The sequence below is a fragment of the Pieris brassicae genome, chromosome 2 (assembly GCF_905147105.1).
Source record: "Pieris brassicae chromosome 2, ilPieBrab1.1, whole genome shotgun sequence".
Lineage (NCBI taxonomy): Eukaryota > Metazoa > Arthropoda > Insecta > Lepidoptera > Pieridae > Pieris > Pieris brassicae.
In genome coordinates this window covers 9,234,985-9,255,784 of record NC_059666.1, presented here as the reverse complement: position 1 = coordinate 9,255,784, position 20,800 = coordinate 9,234,985, and the positions used below count along the sequence as shown (strand labels likewise).

Genomic DNA, 20,800 nt, shown 5'->3' with positions numbered 1-20,800 from the left:
GTAACACAAAACGGCAAATGTCTCTTGTAGAAATTATCAACGGGTTTTGGATTTTGTTCGACTAACTACTGACTGACCACGTAACTCTCGTAGTACCCAATTACAACTTTACGTACAGTATTTTAGTAGGTTTTTTATGTTAAATAATAGTTTCATTAAACAGGAACATGATAAGTTATTGTAAAATTCGGGAGATAGCAAGACGACGATACTGATTTGTGAACTCAACGGTGGAAGAGGTCAATTTTAGGGTAATTTTTAAAAGCCAACTTACACGGTTCTACGAGAGGAAATGGATGATGAATGAGGAAGCTTCTGACAATTTTATATATCACAGACAACCTGAACTCCAGTGTCAGTTGACACGTTCTCACAATGTAACAATGTGTCAACTGACAAGTAACTTAATATTTCTTTCCTTCATGATACTTATCGGTGCAACCTATCAAATAGGATCGAAATCAATTAAATCCTTCCAAGCAGTAGAATTAAAAATATAATTATCAGACAATATATAATTCATTAACAAATAAACTATTTACAGTAATAATAATTGTTATTATGCAAATGTGCATATTGACTCAATGGCCAAAATTATTGCATGCTTGGAAAGCGTAGGTCTGTGTCACGTAGGTTTTCCTCAATCCATTTGTCTGCTTCCGCTGTCATCTCCTCATCAAAGTAATCACGCCAACCCCCTGTCTTTCCTGTAATACATTAATGAGTAATTTGCATTGAATTTTTGCATAAATGATGCTAAATGTTAAATATGCAATGGCTTAGAGTGCGATTCTCAAACCCGAGGCTGTTCGTTGAACTGTGGACCAATGGCAACTCTAACCTTGAACTCAGAAAAATTGATGCGCCTGTTCACTTCTTTATTACCTAAAACGTGAATGATGACCTAAAAGGTTGTACTTTAATAATAGAATCTCCCAGGTTATTGTTTTAATCGCCATATTTAACGTAACGTAATCATAAATAATATACCTTTTCTAATAAAATCTTTATCAGCATACATTAATCCAAGCTCCTTCATAAGATCGTAATTAACTGAAGAGTTCTTCTTAAAATTGTCAAAGCTAAGATGGTCACATAGCCGCGCTATTTCTTCCTCATTGTATTTTTTGCCGAAAAAATCTGAAACGCGGCGTACAACTGAAGGCAGATCCTGGAATATATGAGAAATTCATTATAATTTAAAGGTGATGAATGTCTTATAAAATAAAATAAATAAAAACATGGTTCAATAACTATGTTAGTAATTACAACAATAACTTAAATCTAAATCTAGTCTTGAACTCGTATTTTTAAAAAGTATCACTCCTGCCCCGTACATTCTATCAATTGACAACCAAAACTGATAAATAAATTAACGTGTATTCGCTCCGTATTCAGTATAACGTTTAGGTTGCTATTATGCAGGCTAAGGTGCTGCAGTGTGTCAGGTATGTTTGTTAAGACCCGAAATGACAGTTTCAAGCCATCGGAAAAGAATAGCATCAATGATGCATCGTGTTCCTGAATGATATCCTGAAAGTGTTCTTTGTAATACCTTTAGTAGTAATTTTTCTGTTTTGTTTTTCAACCAATATTAACATAGAAACTAAGACCGATGGTTACTAACTCTAACTAAACCTACTTATTACAAGTATTAATAGCTACAAACGCGAAAGATATGTGTACAAGTCGACGTCTCAGCCATCGTGGTAAGTTCACGAGTGCCACACCAAATTCACAGATAACTATTGTTTATTATGAGAGATTGAAATATTGTATTTTAACGCCATCTATTGTCGAAAATTTTGCTGTTTAGGTTTCCATGTGATCACTACATGCATGTATTTATATTTTGTTTATAAACGTGAAATTAATAATTAATAATGAAATTGTACCTTTCTCATGTCTTCGTAGAACAGAAACAGCATATTCGGATGATCACGCTTTTCCCATGCCTCCTTAACGTTATCGAAATATGGCGTCCAGGGTTCTATAAAGATGTTGGCTATTTATCATTGTGTGTAAAGAAAGGGCAGTTAGATAATAATGATTTAAGTATGCGTTTAGGTCTGAATTTGTTCCTCTGATGTTTATTTATATGATTAGCCAATACATTCGAACTTGAAACAATTATTATTGTCAACATCAACTACTATCCGTAACTGCGGTACCGAGTTGGTAAGAAAAGGTGCCTACAGTATTTTAAGTAAGGGTCGTAAGGGTCTTTATTAGAAATAATCTTGCGCACAGTAAATTACTTCGTGAAATGACGCTACAACCCTATGTAGCTTGGCCTCAGATTACGTGCGTTTCTTGGATAATTTTTTTAATAGTCGGGTAAGTATACTTCTGTGTCTGACACAGTGAGCTTCGGAGCCGGCTTCCTCACATTTTTACCTTCTACCACGAAGGCGAATATAGGGCGGGTAGGCACATAGAAAGATTCGATTTGAACCTCAGGGTTGCCACGCAAGCCGCTTTTGCTTTACATAAAAATATTACAAGACAACATTTTATGACGTACTTGTAAGACTATATTGAGCACATTATGGTATGTTGACTAAGGTTTAATTGTTTGATTTCTGTACTTCAAAATTGTTGCAGTGCTGCACCGTTTATTTTTCGCGAGGAAATGCTTTAAAGGAACTCAGGAACCAAACTTTTTAAATTAGTTTTAACTTTCTATTTATTACATATTTAATTCTCTAATTTTTAATATTTATTATTTTTCACAAGAATCAGCTATATACAAAAACTAGAATATTGCAAAAACTGTATGTTTGTGTGTTGTATATAAATGTTAATGTTCTCTTCAATCACTAGTATATACAGTACCTACCTACCTAAAAACCCTATCATTTAATACATCCATCACGTATACGAACATCAAAGCCATATTATCACTAACATTTTAGGAGCATAATAAGACGCTGCTTCAGTTTATTTAATGAAAAAAAATCAATATTGAATAGAGTATTCGCTAAATAAATCGTAAAACATTTGTGCAGCTCCGCTATATTTAAAGGCCGGCAACGCACTCGCGAGAAGTCTAGCATTGAGTGTCCACGGCGATATCACTTTAGATCAGATAAGCCTCCTGCCCGTTTGCGTGCTATACCTAAAATATATACCCACATATATTTAATAATAAATTATACTTACGAGAATTGTTTAGAACCGTCTTCCAAAATGATTTAAAATCTACGTCAAGGTTCATAAATCTCATTGAATTTATTAAATGATACAAAGAGACGATTGCATCCCGCGGATCTCTTGCCACATATACTATCTTGGCTTCAAGAGCCTTCCGTGGCATTAAGGAAAGAGGTAGGTGGGTCTTTATAAACCGTGGAGATGGTGTGGTTTCCAATATCTCTGTCGCCGGTTTAAAAATAAGTTCCATTTGTTTGAGCTTCGCCTCGTCGTCCTTGTTGGCGTCGAATAATTTATTTTTTATTTCATTATCGAAATTTGAAAAGAATCTGTAACATTTTGTTATATGTGTTCACTATAAAGAACAGAAAGTCAGTCACACGCTTAAATTTGACGTTTTTTGAATCTCTAGACAGTTAATTAAAGATCGATGTTCAATCAAGTCGCTAATGTTCCGTCAGACAAGTGAGTGACTGGAACGTTTAACGAGTTGCCTAAACGTTCCTAGTCAACAAGACTAACCTAACCTAACATGACCATTTTCAATAAAACAAAACACGGAATTTCCAAGCTCTCAGTTCTTCACGATCACACCGAAATAACAATAACAAATGAAATAATCATGGCGGAGTCTTGTTTTACCATATGTTTTACATTATTAATCAACACTGGCTTTCGGTAAGACAGATAGTTAAACGTTTTCGACGCTGCTTTATTTAAGTCAAAATGCTAGCGACTTGATTGAATATCGACATTTCATTAACTGTTTAGATATTCAATTAACTCTCTGATTTAACAACTTTACTGCGACATTGCTACAAACACAATGTACTTGTAAAATAGAAAATTTTATTAATAGTATTTATTCCTACTTTTTATAAGCATTTTTCGTATTAGTCGTCATGTCATACATACTCAAGAAAAGCATATCGCTCTGTTAGTGGTATATTCAATGCTCTTTCGTAGTCTAAATCAGACACTATCAGCCAAACCATATCTTGAGTCCACGTAGTTCCTGAAATAAATTAACTTAAAATGATTTTGTTTTATAAAAATTGTTCTTTCAGATTTAGCCATTCAGTAAAACAACAAGACGATGCGACCAAAATACAGCTACGACAGTTATATCGACTTCATTATCAAGAGAAAGTGGAACCATACATTAATATTACTACCATAAGTAATAAACGTGTGTTAAAATTAAATTATATTTGATGTTCTTTTATCTATGTCAAATACATTTATCAAAATTGGCATAATCACATATTTAATTTATTGACAAATTTAATTTTACAATGACAATAACGATGAGATAGTGTATATCTTACCAGATCTTGGGAAACTGTCGACAAAAACGTCACTTGACCTGATCTCCATATTGTAAATATCTGCCGCTGCATGTTTAAAATTTTCGGGAAACACATAGCCCTTAGGTCCTACGCGAACGATTACTGTAAAATTTAAAAATATGCTTTTCTAAATTTGTATAAGATTATAAAACTGTTTCAAAATAGATCACTATAGAATTATTTTTATTTATTCATTTATCACGGCCTATTCCAAAAGGGGTTACTTGCTATGGTCCTGCCGTACCTCCTTTTCACTCTTACTTTCATGACGTTTACCTTGCATACTCATCGGTAATGGGTGATTTTAACTTGTCTCCTTATCTAGGGTTTGGGCTAAAAAAGGTCTAACCAAAAAATGAAAATATGAAATGTTTCTAGGTCCCAATCGGGTGAAAAGCGTTGGTAATAAACGCTTCGCCACTCATTTTAATCGCCCAATTTTTGGTTTACAAGAAATATATATATGGAAGTGCCACCATTAACTCCATGCTTAATTTGACATATTTTAACAAAAAATAACCCACGCTTAGCACTCGCAGGAAAAAAAGAAGCGCGCACTTTCAATATAGAACAAAACAAACGAGTAGTTTGTTACCAATAACACTAAATTTGTATTTAATACTAATAGCTAGGAAGCTGGCGAGAAAAATATCTAGATTTGCTCTTGGGATTTTTCATTACTATATACGATAAGGACCACGTCTGCCACCATTGTAGCGCTGCCTTGCCCCCTTAAAAATGTGCATCATTTGCTCATAATGAAAAATAATAGAAAAGGTTCTGACTTTTTAAGGTCGACATTAAAAACCCTACGAACGACTCTATGACTGTTGTTTATATTGCTTATAAAAAATACATAAATGAGGCAGACACACACAAATTAAAAAGAAAAATGTTGTGGTTTCGAAATGTCAGTGGCCTGGGTGTCTGTGTCTACATGATTGATACAAATGTATTGATGTTTAATATAGATTAGTATTGTACCAACATTCGTATTAAATAGTCGTGTCTTGAAGAGCCTTTCGTTACAATACTCAGTACCTTATATAGACACGAATACCAAATAGGTACATGTCTGCCTCATTTATTTATTTTTTTACTACGAATAAACGCATTAATTAGCCATACTATATAATATATATATATATATATATATATATATATATACTCATCAGATTCGCGGACTTCAGAGAGTAAAATGTCTGTTTTTTTGGGTATTTAGAACGTGCTAATAAATTACAGCTTTTTTTCTCTATTTTTGTTTAATTCTATAATAATGCACAGAGCTGGATGTTTGACTTACAGATTTTCCTTGTTATCTAAATTGCTATTTAACTATTAAAACTAAAAGGCAGACACGCAAATGATTTAGTATCGATTGTTTTACGGATTTAAACCCATGTAACTAAAAAACGCAGCAACGTACGATTCATAAGGAAATTTTTGTCGTATTGATCCGAACTTAAATTCCTATCAATACGAAATACAAGGAAATTAGGAGTACTTTAATGACGTAATAAAACTTGGGCAACATTTTTGAAGCAAATACTAACCTGGAAACTTGTGTGCAGTTCCTTCTACTTCCATTTCCACAACTTTAATTTCATATGGATAGTTTTCGTTGGTCATTTTGCTTAACCTTTTTAACGACCTATCGAAACCGCTGATAAATTAATATGCCTAACTCGTTTTTTTTACGTAAAATATTATATATGTGATTATCGTTTTATCTTTTTTCAAGTGTTATCAGTGATTATGTTTACTGAGTATAGCATGTAGCTTGGATTTGGGCATAATGGGGTAAAATTCAAAGTGTATCTGCGTGCAGTAACACCTAATAAACGAATTCAGCCCATTTATTTCTCATTGATGTCTTTTTGGTATTGGCGTTATGTTATAGCAATAAAATGTGACAAATGAACCATGCAACACAATTTAGTTTTGAATCATCAGACAAACAAACTCTTCGGCTTCATATAGAGTAAAGTTGTTGAAGTCTTCGTAAACAAGCGATCATTAATAACGCAATATTTATTGTACTAATCACATGATAATTCTAAGAAGGTATATTAATAATGATAATAATTATTTTCCTGGTCAGCATAGCAAATGGTCCATGTATATACTAAGTATATACTCGGATAATGTCAGTTTTAGACACTTCGAAAGTATCGCGCCGCACACTTTGTATCTAAGAACACATATTGGCCAAAAACACGAACAGTTTTCCATATATTCAATACATTCAATACATTCTTTTAAAATTATAACAATTAACACAGTAAATTACACAAATTCTAGGGGTATAAAAATCCTGTGGCTTATTTAAGTTCGTGCTAAAAAACGCTTTGTCATATTTATTCAATAATTGTAAACATATATATTAATCGTATTGTGACGTTAATCTCATCGATTGCTATCTTATTTAGCTACTTTAATATTCATTGAAAGTTGCATATCAGTTAAGGATTGAGGAAAATTTATTAGGATTTTAGACAGGTAATACGTATGACTTGAAACTTGAATTGTATTGCACGTTATTACCGTCTTGAGTTGTATTACACCAAAACTAACCTCCAATCTTCATTAAAATTTATGTGTGTCTTTTATACATAGAATCCATTTATTTATTTATCACCACTTCGTAATACCGTTGCACGTTGTAATACCTAGGTAACACTGAAAATATTAGGAAAATGAAAAACTGCTTAATGTAGAAAGTTACCAATACTTTTATTGTTATTCAAACTAATCTCCGTTTCTGTCTACACATCGTCGCATTCGATGGAACCACTGAGAAAAGCAGTGGTCCCATTATTCCTTAGGGGTCTCTTCTATGGCATCCTCAGGGCCTCGAATTTTATCTTTAGTTCTTGGGAATAAATGAAAGTCGCAGGGCGCCAGGTCAGGACTGTATGGTGGATGACTCATTGTCTCGACACCTGCCATAGTCAAATATTCAACAGTCCGTTTTGCGGAGTGCGCTGAAGCATTGTTGTGGTGAAGGAGGATCCTGCTTCGAGAGGACTGCTTGTTAAAGGACGTCCCTCACGCGGATCATCATTAAGATTCCTACGTTCACGCTTAAGCTCGTTAAACCAATTGTAAATATTGGCACGAGATGGGGCTTCATTCAAAAATGCTAATCGCAGCCTATCGTAGCTTAGTTGTTGAGTATTATATACTAGAAGAAGAAGAAACAAATATAAAACGTGTAATTCATAGATATAAAATTTCAATGAATCAATAAATTTAACAGCGTTGCAAATTCATTTATACTAGAACATCGGTGAAAGATGGAAACGCCGCGCATTTGCGAGCTATTTCCATAGGACCAAAAGAATACCTACAATCGGAACGTACATATTTTAGCCAAGTTCACTTGTAACGAAATAATGACAATTAAGATTAATAGCATTTTTTTAAATCAGTATCTAATTTGCCGTGATGTAGACGATATTTTATTAAAAAACACATGAACGAAATCTTTTTCCAAAAATCAATTTTAAACAATATAATTAAAAATACTAGCGGCCAAATTTGGATTGGCAATTTGGTAGATATACATTCTCCTAAATATACATAAACATTTGGTTTTTAACAAATAACGCACTAATCCTGCGGACGGATCTCGTACTATTATGATGTGAATTTAAAATTACTCTTATACTAAGCCATTACAATGCGTTATATGGATGCACCCCCGAATGCTAGATCTAGGTATAAACAAACATTTTTCCGTTATGGCATATGAACAGTGAAACAGATTGAAAATTGCTGACAACTACAGTCTGTAGTGGAAGGATGTTGTGCGTCTAACCACTGACCGCACGAAGGCGTCCTTTTCAAAAGAAAGACAATTAAAGTACATATAAGGTATGGAATGATAACTCTCGTAGTAGCTGATTACAAGATTTACGTTTGATGTCACAGTACAGTATTTTAATGATAAATAACAGTCTTAATTTTTTTAGGTTTACTACTGGAAGTTTACAAGTCCCAAAACAATAGTCATTGTAAACAGGATGTTTCATATAACAGGGGGCAAACGGGCAGGAGGCTCATCTGATGTTTATCGAGTCCGCCGTCAATGGACACTCACCATAAGGCTCGCAAGTGCATTGCCGACATTTTTACAATTAGTAAGCTCTTTTCTTGAAAAACACTAAGTCGAATTAGTTTGTGTTGTTTAAATAATACACAAATAGTTGAGTTTTGCAATAAAAAAAATTTACTTAACGTATTAAAGTATACTTAACCAATTAAATCCTATTTACTTGGCTAAGCATAACTTTGCTCTAACTGCCTATTTAGTAGTTGTTCATTATCAGTTCATAAAATGAAGCAAACAAAAGTGTAAAACTAGTTTTATACTTTACAAGAAAATATATGTTATCGCAGTAAATTTAACCGTAGAATATAGGTGTCGCTACTGTCACTAATAAGTTTAGGGTCTGTTTCACAATATATGAATAAAGTACCAAATAGCTATGCAACACATAAATTATTTGGAAGATAAAAGTTGCGAATAAGAAACTTCGCCTTTCATCGGACTCATAACGTATGATGGACTTTATGTGAGAAGAGCGAGTTTATAGCGCTGACAGTGAAACTTCGTGAAACGCAACAATAGTCTTTATCCAATAAGTAATAAATAGCGTATTTGAAACTTATGTGAACTTATCCGTACATTGTGAAACAGACCCTTAATAAAGTAAAATATTAGCTTAAATCATAGGGATTAATAAATAACACGATTTCATGTAATTAAAATAAATAAGCATTTATTAATATTATTTCTTTTCTATTTACTGCATGCTTGGGAAGCGTAAATCAGTATCGCGTAGATTTTCCTCTATCCATTTGTCTGCTTCAGCTGTCATCTCTTCGTCAAAGTACTCACGCCATCCGCCTGTCTTACCTGTAAGGAGAAATCGAATTTAAAAAAAAAAACGTCTTCAAATCACTATAAATTTCAATAATTAAGTACTAAGATTTCCATTAAAATCTTAAAACAAATATATATCAACAAACTTCGGACAGACAACAATTATTTAATTACCACCAAAGTACTGATCTGTAATTTAATATTTTTAATGCCATTTTGTGGCAAAGTGCGAAAACATTTCTAATATCATCATACAGGTATTTATTATAAGAAAACTTGACTTATATACAAAAAAAGTGGAAGAAAGTAAAGATCATAAAATCTATTTAAAGGTTATTAATAATTAACCCACCTTTTCTTACGAACTCCTTATCAGTATGCATTAATCCAATCTTCTTCATGAGATCGAAATTGACAGAAGGATTATTTTTGAAGTTGTCAAAAGTGAGATGGTCACACAATTTAGCTATTTGATCATCGGAATATTTCTTGCCAAAGAAATCACAAACTCGACGCACAGATGATTTAAGATCCTTAAAATAATAAGTTAACTTAAAAATAAATCAGTGGCGTTTAAACCTTTTTTGGTATGGGCCTCAGATGTCTAAATCTGTTTCATGATCATTTGTCAATCTAACAGACAAGTAGGTGATCACACACCACATGTGCCTGACACATTCTGTCGAGTTTTTGTGTCTAAGGCAAGCCGGTTTCCTCGCGTTGTTTTCCTTCACCGTTCGAGTGAATGTGAAATACGCACACAGATAGAAAGTCTATAGGTGCACAGCCGGGATTGAACTTACGACCTCAGGGATGAGAGTCGCACGATAATTCACTAAAAATCTACTAAGCCAAAACAGCTCCTCAACAGTTTAACATCAGTTTGTTATATTAATATTGATGGGCAACACTACTTTTAATAAGTTTATTAAAATATAAATAAAAAGATATGATAAGAAGAATTAGTCCAGCTATTCAAAGGGGGAACGCTGCCAGTATCTTTAGAACCTTGCCTAAAGGGACTACTTTTAATAATATATTTTAGTTATTATATTTTAAGGTTAGTTTTTGTTTTTTGTTATATTAATTTATTTTAAGTTAAATATTTTTTCTATTACATGGATTATGAATTATAATGTGTACTCATACTTTTAGGAAGCATATTACCTTTTTCATGTCTTCATAAAACAAAAAGAGTAGGTTGGGATGGTTTCGCATCTCCCACGCCTCTTTCACGTTATCAAAGTATGGAGACCAGGATTCTGAAAGATATTCATATAAAATTATGCCAGCTCCGAAGTCTTTTAGCCAGATAAAATATTGTTTCGTCGTTTTTCAAACACTAGGTTGAATTCTAAGTGAAACTAAAAAAAACATGGATACGATGTAAAAAATTTAAATAGACGTTCCATAAAAGATGCCCATTGCTCTTCTCTTGAATAGTGCCGTATTTTAAAATGCAAAAATGGAACCCAGCCGTGGGACTGGATTTCAATACATATTTTTAAGTAGGAAGGCAAATAAAACGATATATTCACTGACATATTTGTAAATCCATTATTTACATTACCAACTACGTACCTATATAACAATAATGATAAAGATAAAAGAAAACAAGGCATGGGGCGATCTTACTGCTAAAATCATCTATGCAACTGATTATAAATTTATAATATTTCTATTTGCATGAAACATAATAGATTAGTAACTTTTACGATCTGTTCCCGTACTCTGTGCGTGTACAACGTGTTGGCAATCTCTTTTTTGTGGCACTGTGTTTTGTTTATTGCCAATTCATCTCATCCGTTCTACGCCCTTGATTTGAGAACTGGCAGTAAATGTAAAATTAGAAGAAGCATTTCTGTTTTTGACCTTCATAAGTGTACATTGTGTTACCTCTATGAATAATTGATTCAGAATTTTTGAATTTTGTAACTTCCAATAGCGACAGCGAGACCGATCCGCACGTTTCTGTATTAGAGTTCAATGTAGTTCTCTCAATATCCGTAACTTTAATGTCTCAACGTTGGAATCGCGCGGATAAATAACTCATTTTTGGAAGTTACAGAGTAAGGGCGCTAGTGTAGTGGGAACATTTTAACAAGAACTAAAAAGCAAGTTTTGCTGCAACTTTTGCGTATTTGCCAAATTTACGATCTACTTACGGTAATTCTTAATAGTCCAAAACTGTTTAAAATCTCCATTAAAGTTGGCCAATTTCATTGAGTCTATTAAATGGTAAAACGAGACGATGGCATCTCGTGGATCTCTTGCAACATATACCATCTTGGCTTCGAGAGCTTTTGGTGGTAATAAAGAGAGTGGTAAGTGGGTCTTTATGAATCGTGGTGAAGGCATCTCGTTGACGAGCTCCACCGCTGATTTCACCACATTTTGTATATCTTTTGCATTTGATTCATTGCCTTTGTTTCCATCCAAAAGCTTCTGTTTCGTTGAATCATTGATGAACATTGGTCCTCTGAAATTTTAAAATTTTATTACAATCTTCTTAGATAATAAATATATCCACACAATCTAATGCTTTCAAGAAGGTGATTAAATTTTTAAAGACAATGTGCCTTTTTACAGTATTATGACCATAACTTTTGACAACAATTATAAATAACTTATTATTATGACATGATGATAATTAATATGACATTTGCATGCCTATCTTTGTATGGCTGATTGTGCAGTTTTTTTTTACATTATTAATCAATATGAATGTACTACTTTCTTTCGAAATAAACGACTTATTTATTTAATCAAATAAAACAATTTTAGTAACAAATGATGTTTTCATATTTCTCACTTAACTGTATTCATGATAACCCATGAGTGTAATTTTGTATAATAGATGATCAGATACAAGTTTGTATATTAGGTTATTGTGTTGTGTGTTCTTATACAGATTCTATCTTTATTTATTGAAGAGTCGTCGTAAGACGTCTGAAAGCCCGGCAGCATAATAAACGTCAGGCTTAGAAAACTTACCGACAAGAAAAATATCCATGAAATTTATACAGTAATGTGTCAATGTAGGCACTTGCATGCTGCAATTATTTATTTAAGCAACTTCAACAAAAGGAGTTTGCCGAATTTGATAGTGGTTGTGTATGCTGAATTGGGCTTACAAGAACGTGGGTTAAATTAAGTTAATACATTTGAGATGTATTTTTTTTGTAGATGTAGATGTATTTTGAGGTAATTAAATGAACTTTAGGAAACAGTTGAAGTAATTCTTAAGAGGACATAAGTATAATATCGGTAATGTTAACCGATGTTTAAAGTCGTATTTATAAGTACAAAATATTTTTATAGTTTTCAATTAGACCAGTGAAACAGATGTGCTAAACAGTATGATGGTTCTTCGTAAGTTTGAAACATACTCTAAGAATGGATATCTGTCGGTCAGTGGTATTTTCGATGCTGTTTCATAGTCCAAATCATTCACCACCAACCACACTAACTCCTGGGTCCATGTTGTTCCTGAAATATAACAATATTAGGTTAATACAGCATTAAAATCATAAAAAATCTATTGGTTTTCAGCAGGGTTACAACGCATGACCGCAGAGTTAGTCGCACGCATTGGTGGAGTCTCGCGCTATGGGTTCAAGAAATCAGCGCTGGGATTTTAGCGCAGAAATTTTCCAACTCTATTTGACCATAATAACGTAATTTTTTAAATTTGTTCAAAGTAACATAATGTTTTATATCCCATGCTTTATTAAGTGAAATATTTCTTTCAATTGCTATAAATAGACTGGCATTACTACTAATTGAATAAATTTATGGGTATTATTTCTAACGACATTATTAACTCAGAGACTCTCTATTTATCAGGACATAACGAATTAACTTCAGCCTGTATGGCAGTCACGGATGTTGACGCGTCAAAACAAAGTTATAATATTCGGATCCAACGTCAAATCTGTGCTGCTCTATGGGTGTGAAACGTGGAAGGTCACCAAAGACATCTCGTACCGGCTCCAAGTCTTCGTTAACCGCTGTCTTCGCCGTATTGTGTGCATCTACTGGCCTGAAAAGATCTCTAACGAGCAACTTTGGAAGCGCTGCCAAGAAACCCCGATCAGCCAGCAGATCAAGCGATGCAAATGGAAATGGATAGGCCATACACTCCCAAGCAAGCCTGGCGCCATTTGCAGACGAGGCATGGCGACAGTGAGTCGGCCCCCTCCCTCCGAGGACGCCCTCGGCCCCTGCTCAAATTGTCTTAATACAAAATATGCATCCAATCATTCAATTTGTCTCTTCTATCAGAAGAACGCTGCTTACAATTTGAAATAAATTTAATAATTTAAACGTATAAGTATCGTAATACAGCAAGGAAATACGCCACAGGAACCGAACTTAAAATTTGTTTTAATTTTCAATTGATATTTTTTTATTTTTATTATTAGTATGTTAGTTAAGAATATTGTAAATACTGTTAATTAACGAATCGATGCATCTTTTCTCTTCCTGTTTGTTATAAGTGCTTGTCACAGTAATTCTTATATGTTTTATATGAACGAATGCATCAGTGTGCCGAGCGTAGGACAGCTTTTGAAAATAATAAAAAAAGAAACAGATCAGTGCTTTAGTTAAAATGATGTAATTAGTCTTTCGACTTAAAGAAGAAAAAGTAATCTAACATAATATTGCTTATTACGTAATAATATCACTTTTCTATATTTTTATGAGTAATATAAAACGAAAAACGCTTTTGTATTTTTTCTCAAATTTTGTTTACACAAAATAATGTTAGTGTTAGATTATTAATTGTGAACTCTTTTATGAATAAGGGGAAACTTAAACTAATATGATAATATGGGTAAGGTTAAGTTGGATTTTAATGCTTAATTTACTAAATTTTAAGTGACAAATTCTTCAAATCAATTAATTTCGTAAATACCTGATCTTGGATAACTGAAAACGTAAACGTCGGTCGGTTTCACTTCCATGTTATATATCTCAGCTGCCATTTCTCTGAACTTTCTCGGGAATATGTAGCCTTTAGGCCCAATACTGACAATTTCTGTAAATAATAAACTCTATTATTCTAGCGGATCCGACAGCCGTTGTACTGAACACACGTATTACATACAAAAATGTCGAAAAATGTAAATCATTCGCGACTCCACTTAACCAGACAAAAAATTTCATAAATCTCTGTCCAGCCGTTTAGGAGTTTAATTACGAACATAACAGCTGTTTATTTGCTGTATAGATAAATAACCTAGATACCGACTGCAGCGCCATCTGCCGGGCTGATTTGTGAATCTAAACCATCCAGGACGCGAAGCATGCATACAAAAAAAATATTCAAATCGGTTATAAATAATGACATACACACGTACGTAACGTACGAAAAAAGTATCAAAAATGTATTTACCATCATGATTACGTGCGACTATTGTGTCTGGTATATCCACATCTTTTATCTCGTACGGATAGTTGTTATTTGCCATTTTTAGAACAGAGTTGATCACGAGAAAATCCAACTATTACTGAATTGTTTATCTATGAATGTCACTTATATGGTTAAACACTCGTAAGAATAAAATATCTATCTGATATCCTGCGATAATATAAGTATAATCGATAATGTTTGAGAAATGGGTTTGTTTGTTGATAACGTAAAAGAAGTTTATCCACCTTATTTGTAGTTAAATTTATATAAAACTTTTATACACATAAAAAATACATATACAATACAATTTATTTTTTCGCCACTGGCTAGAATTATGGAGTTACTTCCTAGCACTTAAAACCATGTCAGTCTTCTGCCCGTTAGTCCTAACGTTATTTTATACCGTAGTTTTTATATTGAATATATTAGGTAATTACATAAGAAATTGACGTTCTGTCGTACTGGCCACTTTGACCTCAAACATCTCCTCTTTGGTTAGAAATTCAATTTTTTACAGCTTTTTACTCGAAAACCATGATTCATTTGATTGTCCCATTTTAATTACCTTGCTTTGCGTCCCTCTATTTATAAAATGGAAAACCTGAAATATCGCGTTATTTACGAGTACGATTCCCACATTCATATTTTATTAAGATTTCATATTTTATACATATTGTTACGAGCTAGGGGATCGGATAGAAAATGCCGTAGATTTATTCAAGGGTTTATTTCTTGGTAAATCAATGAGGAATTTATGGGCACGAATTAATTGCAGAGATGCAATAATAACACACAAAAACACAGTCACTAATTACTTCGCTTATGCACACTTCACACAGTACTTTATCACTAATATTCACTTTATTCGCACTTTATCGCTTCGGTGTTTCGCTCTTGTTATCGCATTCAAAACTAAAAGCGACTAGTCGCGTTTCGGCTCGCTTATATATCCCTGGGAATAATTCTAAACAATATTCGAGAACTTTCTAGGCGGGCTTGCTACTGAGCGATAGCGATAGCGATTGCACAATTCTAGAACGTCCGCACTCTTTGTCTCTTTCGCACGTTGCTCCGTCCTTGTCGTACGGCGTTCTAGAGTGCTCGTCTAGTTTCGAGAAAGTTCTGATCTTCTCTCTCTCTCTCTCGTATCATTTCGTCCTTGTCTCACACCTAGAAAGTTCGGTCTAGAATATTCCTTCATCAAAGGGGTATAACTAGGCCTGAAAACGCCTGAAAACGGGTCTCCTGAAAACTACACCACTCTACTACACATGTTCTGAAACCGACTGAAAAAAGGTTTCAGCTTCCTGAAAACTACGGTAACATTATGGAAATTACAATTTTCTAATATGTGATTGACCCTCTCCTGAAACGGTCAGAAATCATATTACAGCCTGCTGAAAAGTTTTCTAACTAGTGGAAAAATCTAGAAACATTGCAGTCGACCCATCTTCGTAACACTACCCTCTCCTTAGACATGCTCGTCCCGAGCATCATTACATCCTTTATTGGGAGCCAATCGATTTATGTGAACGACTTTCGGTTTGCTCCTTAAACCACCCACTTTCTTTATGCGATAGGTAACGTCATTTATCTTCGTAAGTATCGTGTAAGGACCGTCTTAGTCAGCTTGAAGCTTTGGTGATTTGCCTTTTCGTTTTGTTGGGTTATGGAGCCATACTTGCGAGCCTTCTTTAAATTCTATATGATTCGTCTTTCTGTCATACCTAATCTTCGTAGTCTCACTTATTTTGCTTTGTGATGCTCGTACGTGTTCATGGATTTCATCCAGTTTATTACGCAGATCCGCAGCATATTCTGTAACACTCTCCGGCGTGTCAGGTGGTCGCCCAGTTACAATATCCGCTGGTAATCTAAGTTGTCTCCCAAACATGGCTAAAGCAGGAGTAATATTCGTGGTTTCATGAACCGCAGACCGGTATGTGGTGGGTGATATGGAGTAGTCCGCGTCTTATGAATTCCCATTAATCGGCACAATTCTTGAAATAGTAGAGACTCAAAATTTCTTCCCTGATCACTGTGCATTTCCAAGGGTACTCCAAATCTAGAGAATACGTCATTTACAAGTATCTCAGCTACTGTAACTGCCTCTTGATTGGGAATAGGGAATACTTCGGGCCACTTCGTAAAGTAATCCATAACAACCATGATGTACTTATTTCCTTTTTCTGTTAACGGAAATATCCTCTCCCATGGGGCTCCGATATTGTATTTCTTCATACTCGCTCTAGTTCTCGTCTGTGGGCCTTTAACAGCTGCACAAGCTTTACATTTTCGAATCCAGTCTTCTACATCTTCGCGGCAATGTATCCAATAAAATCTCTCTTTAATTTTCAAAAGAGTCCTTTTTACACCTAAGTGTCCGCCTGATGAGCCGTCATGAAACATTTCCAATATGTTGCCAATCTTGGATCTTGGCACAACTAACTGTAGATGAGATGCATCCCCACGAGCGTTTTCCCATTTGCTACATAACACCCCATTATGGAGAACTAAGCTATCCCATTGAGCCCAGTAACTCTTGGTCGTGGTGCTAGTAGATGCAACATCATTCCATCGCGGCTTTATAGCTGAAGATTTCATCCAGTCCAGAATTGGTTTAATGTCAGAGTCTTGTTGTTGCTCTTCCTGAATTAATTTACCACACCAATCTGGACTAATGGTATCCGTTCTTAGTATCCTCACATGGGCAACCTCTCTACCTTCTTGTCTTGTACAATGTTTACAGTCTTCCTCACATGGCCTACGAGACAATGCATCTGCGTTCCCGTGTGCTCTACCCTTGCGATGTTCAGTAGCAAAGTCATACTCTTGCAATTGTTCGATCCATCGAGCCACTTGTCCTTCTGGGTTCTTGAACTGAAGTAGCCATTTTAAGGCAGCATGATCTGTTCTAAGAGGGAACTTGCGACCTAGTAAGTATTTACTAAAATGCTGCAGCGTCTTCACAACAGCCAGTAGTTCCCTCCGAGTGACACAGTAGTTTCGTTCTGGTTTCGATAACGACTTGCTGAAGTAGGCTATTACTTCCTCGCGCTCACCTTTTACCTGTGATAGTACACCTCCGATGCCAATTCCACTGGCATCTGTATCTACCACATATTCGCCATCATGTTCCGGGTATCCTAGTATCGGAGTCGCACATAGTCGGTTCTTGAGCTCATTAAATGCAACTTCACACTCTCCATCCCATGTGAATTTCCTCTTCTCTTCGGTGGGTCTGTGAACAGGTTTTGCAATATCCGCGAAATTTTTCACGAATCTTCGGTAGTAAGAACATAAGCCTAAGAAAGCACGGACTTCTTTTATCTTTAGGTACTGGCCATTCCTTCACCGCAACTATCTTCTCGGGATCTGTTCGAACTCCGTCCTGCGATATAATGTGACCCAAGTAGCTCACTTCTCTTTTGAAAAATAAACATTTCTTTGGACTTAATTTCAGGTTGGCTTTATGGAGTCTGGTGAGCACCCGTTGCAGATTCCGTATGTGATCTTCAAAATTTCTCCCAATGATGACTACATCATCCAGGTACACTAAGCAGGCTTGTCCTATCGGTCCTGACAGTATTTTCTCCATTAGTCTTTCAAAGGTCGCAGGCGCATTGCAAAGCCTAAACGGCATAACTTTAAACTGCCATAGTCCTTTTCCAGTTGAGAACGCTGTCTTCTCTTTATGACTTGGGTCTATCTCCACTTGCCAGTACCCACTTTTCAAGTCTAAAGTTGTAAACCATTTTGCCCCACTTAAGGTATCCAAGGTGTCATCTATTCTAGGTAAGGGGTAACTGTCCTTCTTTGTGATATCGTTAAGACGACGGTAGTCGACGCAGAACCTTAAACTGTTATCCTTTTTCTTGACTAAAACTACTGGAGAGCACCAAGGGCTGGAAGATGATTCGATGACATTATGGTTTGACATTTCCGCAATCATCTTGTCTATATTTTTTTCATATGCGACAGGTACTCGTCGCGGTCGCAAACGTATCGGTCCTTGGGTCCAGTCTCAATTCGATGTTTAACTACACCTGTCCTTCCTAGATCTCCATCGTGTGTAGCAAACATGTCTGAAAATGACTTCAATAGTTCCTTTGCTTTCAACATTTCTCCTTTCGACAAGGTTTCCTTACAGCCCTCTAATACTTCTTGAACTATATCCGTTGTTTACTGACTGTACTATTTTCAATGATGGATCTATAGACGTCGTACCCACCCTTCAATGTTCTACCTTTTAGAGAAACTACCTCATCTCTACACTTGAACGTGCCTTTCTCCAAGTCAATCTTACAGTTGTAATGCCATGAAGTCTAAACCGATAATACAGTCATCCACGATGTCAGCAATAACCACCTTATGTCTGTATGATCTTCCGCCAATCTTGAAGGTAGCGATACCTTCCCCTCGAACGGTTATGTGCTGACCAGTAGCTGTAAGGAGCTGTACATTTCCACCAGAAAGGCTTTTGTAAAATGACTTCAGAAGTTGGTATCTAATTACTGTCCGGGAAGCTCCAGTATCAAGGGTTAACTCACACCTTCATCCGTTTACTTCTCCGTCGATAACAATGGTATTGCCATCCTGAGTTTGAGTGATCATAACTTTTGGGGCCTTCCTTGCAGAACCGGCCAGCACCCGCCCCGTGGTCCTGGCTTCTACTCGTTTCCCTGCCGCTGTTCGGCGGCAGTCACACCCGCTGCTTCCGGTTCCCCACGTCTAGTCTTTATTTCGCCTCTGAGATCTTTTTTAGGGCATGTAAACCTCATATGCCCTATTTCCCCACAGAGGTAACAGGTAGGTCCATGCTGGGAACTAGGTTTTTCCGTGACAGCCCTAATGCGGCTAGGTCGATGATCCTTGCAAAATGCTTCCACCTCCAACGCATGGGCAAGAGCATCCTTAAGTTCCTTATGGTGACCGAGGTTCAAGCCATTCGAATTTCACGGTCTCGAATACCGTCGACAAAAGCTTGAACCAGGCGGCGTCGCGTGCTGATTGCGCCCTTGTCTGCACTCCCTCCGCAGCTGGAGACTCTGCCACAGACTCCTCTTGATTCTCCCTTGGAGTAATTGGCATTTTTCTATCCCACTTCTGACACCAAAATGTTACGATCTAGGGGATCGGATAGAAAATGCCGTAGATTTATTCAAGGGTTTATTTCTTGGTAAATCAATGAGGAATTTATGGGCACGAATTAATTGCAGAGATGCACTAATAACACACAAAAACAGTACTTTATCACTTATATTCACTTTATTCGCACTTTATCGCTCTTGTTATCGCATTCAAAACTAAAAGCGACTAGTCGCGTTTCGGCTCGCTTAAATATCCCTGGGAATAATTCTAAACAATATTCGAGAACTTTCTAGGCGGGCTGGCTACTGAGTAGCGATTGCACAATTCTAGAACGTCCGCACTCTTTGTCTCTTTCGCACGTTGCTCCGTCCTTGTCGTACGGCGTTCTAGAGTGCTCGTCTAGTTTCGAGAAAGTTCTGATCTTCTCTCTCTCTCTCGAATCATTTCGTCCTTGTCTCACACCTAGAAAGTTCGGTCTAGAATATTCCTTCATCAAAGGGGTATAACTAGGCCTGAAAACGCCTGAAAACGGGTCTCCTGAAAACTACACCACTCTACTACACATGTTCTGAAACCGACTGAAAAAAGGTTTCAGCTTCCTGAAAACTACGGTAACATTATGGAAATTACAATTTTCTAATATGTGATTGACCCTCTCCTGAAACGGTCAGAAATCATATTACAGCCTGCTGAAAAGTTTTCTAACTAGTGGAAAAATCTAGAAACATTGCAGTCGACCCATCTTCGTAACAATATTGTGGGCATCGTCGTAGGAATAAGTTGTTTTTCTTTATTTTTGTGTCACATTGACAAGATAATTTAAGATAAAAACACAAAAATTATGAAATTTTGTGTTCTTAGCTACTCAGATCTAGAAAGATTGAACTATTCCACATATCAATA

General features: G+C 35.6%; 2 protein-coding genes across 2 annotated transcripts; both read right to left on the bottom strand.

Annotated features, from left to right (window-relative positions):
* Positions 1–489: 489 nt before the first annotated feature.
* Positions 490–6,196, bottom strand: LOC123720136 (sulfotransferase 1C4-like). The gene is made up of 7 exons (XM_045676640.1): positions 6,056–6,196; positions 4,482–4,604; positions 4,069–4,168; positions 3,163–3,482; positions 1,896–1,990; positions 991–1,171; positions 490–707 (listed from the first exon to the last, which is right to left on the bottom strand). Exons 1-7 carry the CDS (start codon positions 6,129–6,131, stop codon positions 595–597), a joined length of 1,008 nt encoding a protein of 335 aa, XP_045532596.1. The 5' UTR covers positions 6,132–6,196; the 3' UTR covers positions 490–594.
* Positions 6,197–9,266: 3,070 nt separating this feature from the next.
* Positions 9,267–14,930, bottom strand: LOC123720799 (sulfotransferase 1C4-like). The gene is made up of 7 exons (XM_045677560.1): positions 14,789–14,930; positions 14,309–14,431; positions 12,780–12,879; positions 11,556–11,869; positions 10,558–10,652; positions 9,743–9,923; positions 9,267–9,423 (listed from the first exon to the last, which is right to left on the bottom strand). Exons 1-7 carry the CDS (start codon positions 14,862–14,864, stop codon positions 9,311–9,313), a joined length of 1,002 nt encoding a protein of 333 aa, XP_045533516.1. The 5' UTR covers positions 14,865–14,930; the 3' UTR covers positions 9,267–9,310.
* Between the last annotated feature and the right edge of the window lie 5,870 nt (positions 14,931–20,800).

Excerpts from the sequence above, each read along its gene's own strand:
- LOC123720136 (XM_045676640.1), bottom strand. The coding sequence starts at position 6,131 with ATGACCAACGAAAACTATCCATATGAAATTAAAGTTGTGGAAATGGAA. Across the intron at positions 3,483-4,068 it reads GAGCGATATGCTTTTCTTGA|ATTCTTTTCAAATTTCGATA; the intron begins GTATGTATGACA and ends AAAATGTTACAG. Across the intron at positions 1,991-3,162 it reads GACGGTTCTAAACAATTCTC|AACCCTGGACGCCATATTTC; the intron begins GTAAGTATAATT and ends ACATCTTTATAG.
- LOC123720799 (XM_045677560.1), bottom strand. The coding sequence starts at position 14,864 with ATGGCAAATAACAACTATCCGTACGAGATAAAAGATGTGGATATACCA. Across the intron at positions 12,880-14,308 it reads TTTCAGTTATCCAAGATCAG|GAACAACATGGACCCAGGAG; the intron begins GTATTTACGAAA and ends GTTATATTTCAG. Across the intron at positions 11,870-12,779 it reads GACAGATATCCATTCTTAGA|AGGACCAATGTTCATCAATG; the intron begins GTATGTTTCAAA and ends TTAAAATTTCAG.